This window comes from Charadrius vociferus, unplaced genomic scaffold (genome assembly GCF_000708025.1).
Source record: "Charadrius vociferus isolate BGI_N301 unplaced genomic scaffold, ASM70802v2 scaffold365, whole genome shotgun sequence".
Classification (NCBI taxonomy): domain Eukaryota; kingdom Metazoa; phylum Chordata; class Aves; order Charadriiformes; family Charadriidae; genus Charadrius; species Charadrius vociferus.
The window spans coordinates 778,664-782,635 of record NW_009648559.1 but is presented as its reverse complement, the minus strand read 5'-3'; the positions used below and the strand labels follow the sequence as shown (position 1 = coordinate 782,635).

Here is a 3,972-nt window from a genome sequence, read left to right as displayed (position 1 = left end):
GAGACAGAGTGATTTCAATAGCCACAGTGGAAAGCTCCCTTCAGCCAGCCTTGCCACCAGCATGTTTTACCTCCGTCAGTGATGTGAATGGAATGAACAGTCGCAGAAGAAGAGAGGAGGAGCTTCCTGCCATTACGGATTTCAACACGGTTCTCTTCGTTGTGACCTGGGTTCCAGATTTCTAGCTCAGGATCCTTATCAGGACATGTCACAGCTGCTTCTGCTGGGTAGAGATGGAGAGTGAAGGCAGTTATCATTCGTTCGGTGTGAGACAGAAAGCTCCTTTTCTGGGCATCTTTACAGTATTGTTCTCAGTACCCCCCTTTGCTGACTCCTTGGAACACAGCAATATCTCAGTGCAGCAGAGTACATGTGGGTCACGACCAAAAGAAAACAAACAACAGCTTAGGCTGTATGGTTTTCTGTTTTCTGGAAGCAAGGAAAAAAACGTGACCCGATGCAAAGGAGCATTGCGAGGGATGCAATTTCCAGAAAACAACCAAGAAGAGGCTGTCACTGAGCCCTTCCTGCAGTGATGTTCAGCTCTGTTCATACCATCCAGACACAAAGCCTTTTGCAAACCCAGGGAAGATGTTGATGAAAGGATAAAACAATGACTACCTTTAAAAACGCCCCCAAAATACCTGTGAGGTTTGAAAAGCTTTGTTTAATGTAAAGATGTCAAAATATATTTCCATACTATGTTTTTAGCTGAGATGGAAAGTAAAAGTGCTCGAACGAACCTGAAAACACCAGGCACCAGGGAATTACCAGTCCAGCCAGCAACAGAGAGCAACAGGAATCTCACAAGAGAGAGACTCTGGGTTTGTGAGCTTTTCCAGGCAGAAGCAATAAGGATTCGTTCACTTTGGTTTCACACATCACCAGTCTCCGCACACAACTTTGATTACAGACTGTCATGACATGTTAGTCTAAACGGCTCTCATACCAAATCCGAGAGTCTCATGTTATAAGTATTTACTTAAGATAAAATATTTCTCTGATATAATCTCACTCGATCTGTGAGTCTCACATCTTACTCCAATCAACAGAACGGCGAGTGCAAGACTCCCATGTGTGATGCATATTTTCTGAGGGTAGAAACCTTTCTAATCCCAGGGAGCTGAGGTCAGTGGAAGTTTGAACAGTGAGCCCTTTGCCATCAGAAAGGGCTGGGAGTTCTCATCAGCTGTCCAGTTTGTACCCTTTAAAACAAAAACACCACAGGAAAACTACAGGATCCAGAAATCAATGATAATAGACATGGGATAAACCCCCGGACTTCCGCAGGGTTATTGCTCTGGCACTGACTATGGTAAAGTTGGGTGGGTTTTGCCCCACAGATATGAATGCATTCAGTTAATGGAAAGAACAACGACGTGAATCCATGCAGGGAAACATGTCGCGGTGCTGGTGTAAGTGAGCTGTTGTGTGCTGCCACTGTGAAACCTGAGGGACATCTGTAATTCCACGGCAACAGAAACAAAACCTGTCCCTCTGCACTCAGTCTCCTCTCTGATTCCTCCACCAGTTTCATGTCTTAAGAAAACAATAGAATTGGACCAGCCACTACCTTAATGTCTCCAGAGACCCACTAAATACCAGCTAGTCAAGGTAAGCAAGGGACATTTCATGTGGGCAACATAGGCCTTGGCTCTCTGCAAACTTTTTCCATGTACATGTGATCAAATCAGAGAGGGCTAATAATCTACCAGGTAGCAAGTCATATACTGGTCAACATCCAGGACCTGATTTTGATACGACTTGTGGCAGCTGGAAATTGGAAGTATATCACTAATGTCAGAGGCATCTTTTCCAATTTACAGTAATTGAGGAAAATAAGAAGGAGTTTCTGGGTTCCTACAGAAGACACACGGAATTAATAAGAGTTGGAAAAGATAAATATTTCAGGCAGAAAATGGGACTTGCATTGTAAATAGATGTTCAAATATAAGTGTAATACACACTGACAACAAATTAAAAAAAAAATGAGCTGCTATTCCCATAGGAACTAGGAGAACAGAAAAATTTGCTCATAATGAGAAGCTAAATAAAACCAGAGGAATTGATTCAAATGTAGAGGTATAATTTATCAACTAGATTAAGTGGACAGGATAAAAGCTTGTTCATTTTTCCATTTACTTGGCTATGCTTGTGTCCAAAGGAGCTTCCTGCACTCTCAAAAGATGACTTGCGCCCCCAAAATTCATTACTTAGAAACAGAGAGGTAGACTGTGAAGCCTAAGGGGAAATCAAGAGGAATTTACGCTGCTGATTGGGACGACAATCAGCAAAAGCCAACACGGTCCGGAACAAAGGATCCAAATTCCCAATTTCATTAACCAATTTGTACCAGAGAGCCAGAGCCGTGCACGGCACCCGCATCCTCTGCGCCAAGGACACTGGAGGGCTGAGCATCTTCTGCCAGCTGCTCCAGCTACCTCGCCACCTTGCACTATTACTCTCATTGTCATTTTTTAAAGAAGAATGCAACTTCTACCCAGCACAAGAAATTAACTGAATGTTTTGCTTCTTGACCAAAAGGGTCTGAGCATGGCAATGAAAGGTTGCTTCATGCAGCTGCAGTGTTTGGGGCAAGACATATGGTCTCTTTGTTTTAAACAAATACAAACCCTCAAATTAGCTCTATTTAGAATATGTATATCCAGCTTCCCTTTCCCCCTTTCCCTAACCTCTTAGGAAAGGGGCTGCTTGGAAGAGACAAAACCCAAGGGACAGGGATGTCCCAGCCCAGATGTGGAGAGCTTTTTGCTTTCCACATCTGGGCTTGGGCAATGCAACAAAAGGCTCCACTTCACCTCCCACAGCCACAGCTATTAGGACCTGAGGTTTCTTTTGTTATTTCTTTGTGGCAGTTGCTTGGATCTGGGTTTGTTTTAAGAACACATGGCAGAGTCTGAGAGATTCCTGAGGGTACTTTCACCTGCTCAGAAATTTCAGCCTTTGCCACTCCAGCTGCCCTCCATTGAGTATTGGCACATCAGAAAACTGCTTTTCTCCCGAGTGTTCGCACTCTGCCTTTGACTCTTCTAATACAAAGAAGAGTGAAAAGCTGCTCAGTCTAAACCAGTGATGTCTTTATTTAAAAACAGTGTTACAAACAATGCCCTTTCTCCCCACGGCAGGAAAACTTACCTGTGCTTACAGAAGAGATTACAAACAGAAGAAAAATGAAGTTTTCGGCTAGATGCTTGGAGGTAGGTAGAGCCATTCTTCAGGATTTTTAATTCTCTGGATGGACACCTGTGAAGAAAGAACATTGAGCAAATGTCACTTTTTGGTTCCAGTTCATGCAAAAGCATTCACTGCCCAACAAAGGTTATATCCAGCTTTATGGCAGCCCACATCCACTCCCATTGCTCTACGACCAAGAACACCTTCGCGCTGCTTCGGGACCAGCCCGAACAGAGCGAGAAACCAAGGGCAGCTCCTCACCCTTTGTTTGGTTTAGGATAAACCCACTTGGGAATCCAAATAGACACTCAGAAAGCAACCACCAGATGTAACCAAAAACGCCTTAGGAATGTGGTATAAACACATCCAGTGTCAAGACTCTCTAGGGCTGAATATTCACATGTGCAAAAAAGTAATGAAACACAACAGAGAAGGCGTTTGCAGAGTGACAAATTTGCATGGTGTAACCTTTCAATGGCACCTCTCTCTCCCCGTACTACCCACACATTTTCAGCCAGGGTGTCTTGTGCGCCCCCAAGATAAACCCTACTCACACTTCCAGTCTGAAGCGCGCAGTTTCTTAGATTTCAGATCTAAGAAAACATTGTCTATTTAACGTGCCAGCCCAGAATTTTCTTGCAAAACCAAAAGCTGCTTTTGAAACCAGTCTACCTAATGTTGTTTTCGTTTCTTCCATAGCCAACCCCCAGCAAAAACAAACAAGCGGTGTCATGAAAGTCAAAGTTGGAATTAATGTGATTCTCTCCAGTGATTGAT

The 3,972-nt window shown here is 43.7% G+C and overlaps 1 protein-coding gene across 2 annotated transcripts in view; it reads right to left on the bottom strand.

Moving 5' to 3' along the window:
* CEMIP (cell migration inducing protein, hyaluronan binding) overlaps positions 1-3,232 on the bottom strand; it is a 52,881-nt gene extending 49,649 nt beyond the window's left edge. The window contains exons 1-2 of one of the 2 annotated variants that reach the window (XM_009886106.1): positions 3,157-3,232; positions 71-223 (exon numbers count right to left, since the gene is read on the bottom strand). In XM_009886106.1, the coding sequence (XP_009884408.1) occupies positions 71-223; positions 3,157-3,232 (229 nt within the window). The remainder of the gene's footprint in view (positions 1-70; positions 224-3,156) is intronic. The other variant, XM_009886107.1, reaches the window with a different exon arrangement.
* Between the last annotated feature and the right edge of the window lie 740 nt (positions 3,233-3,972).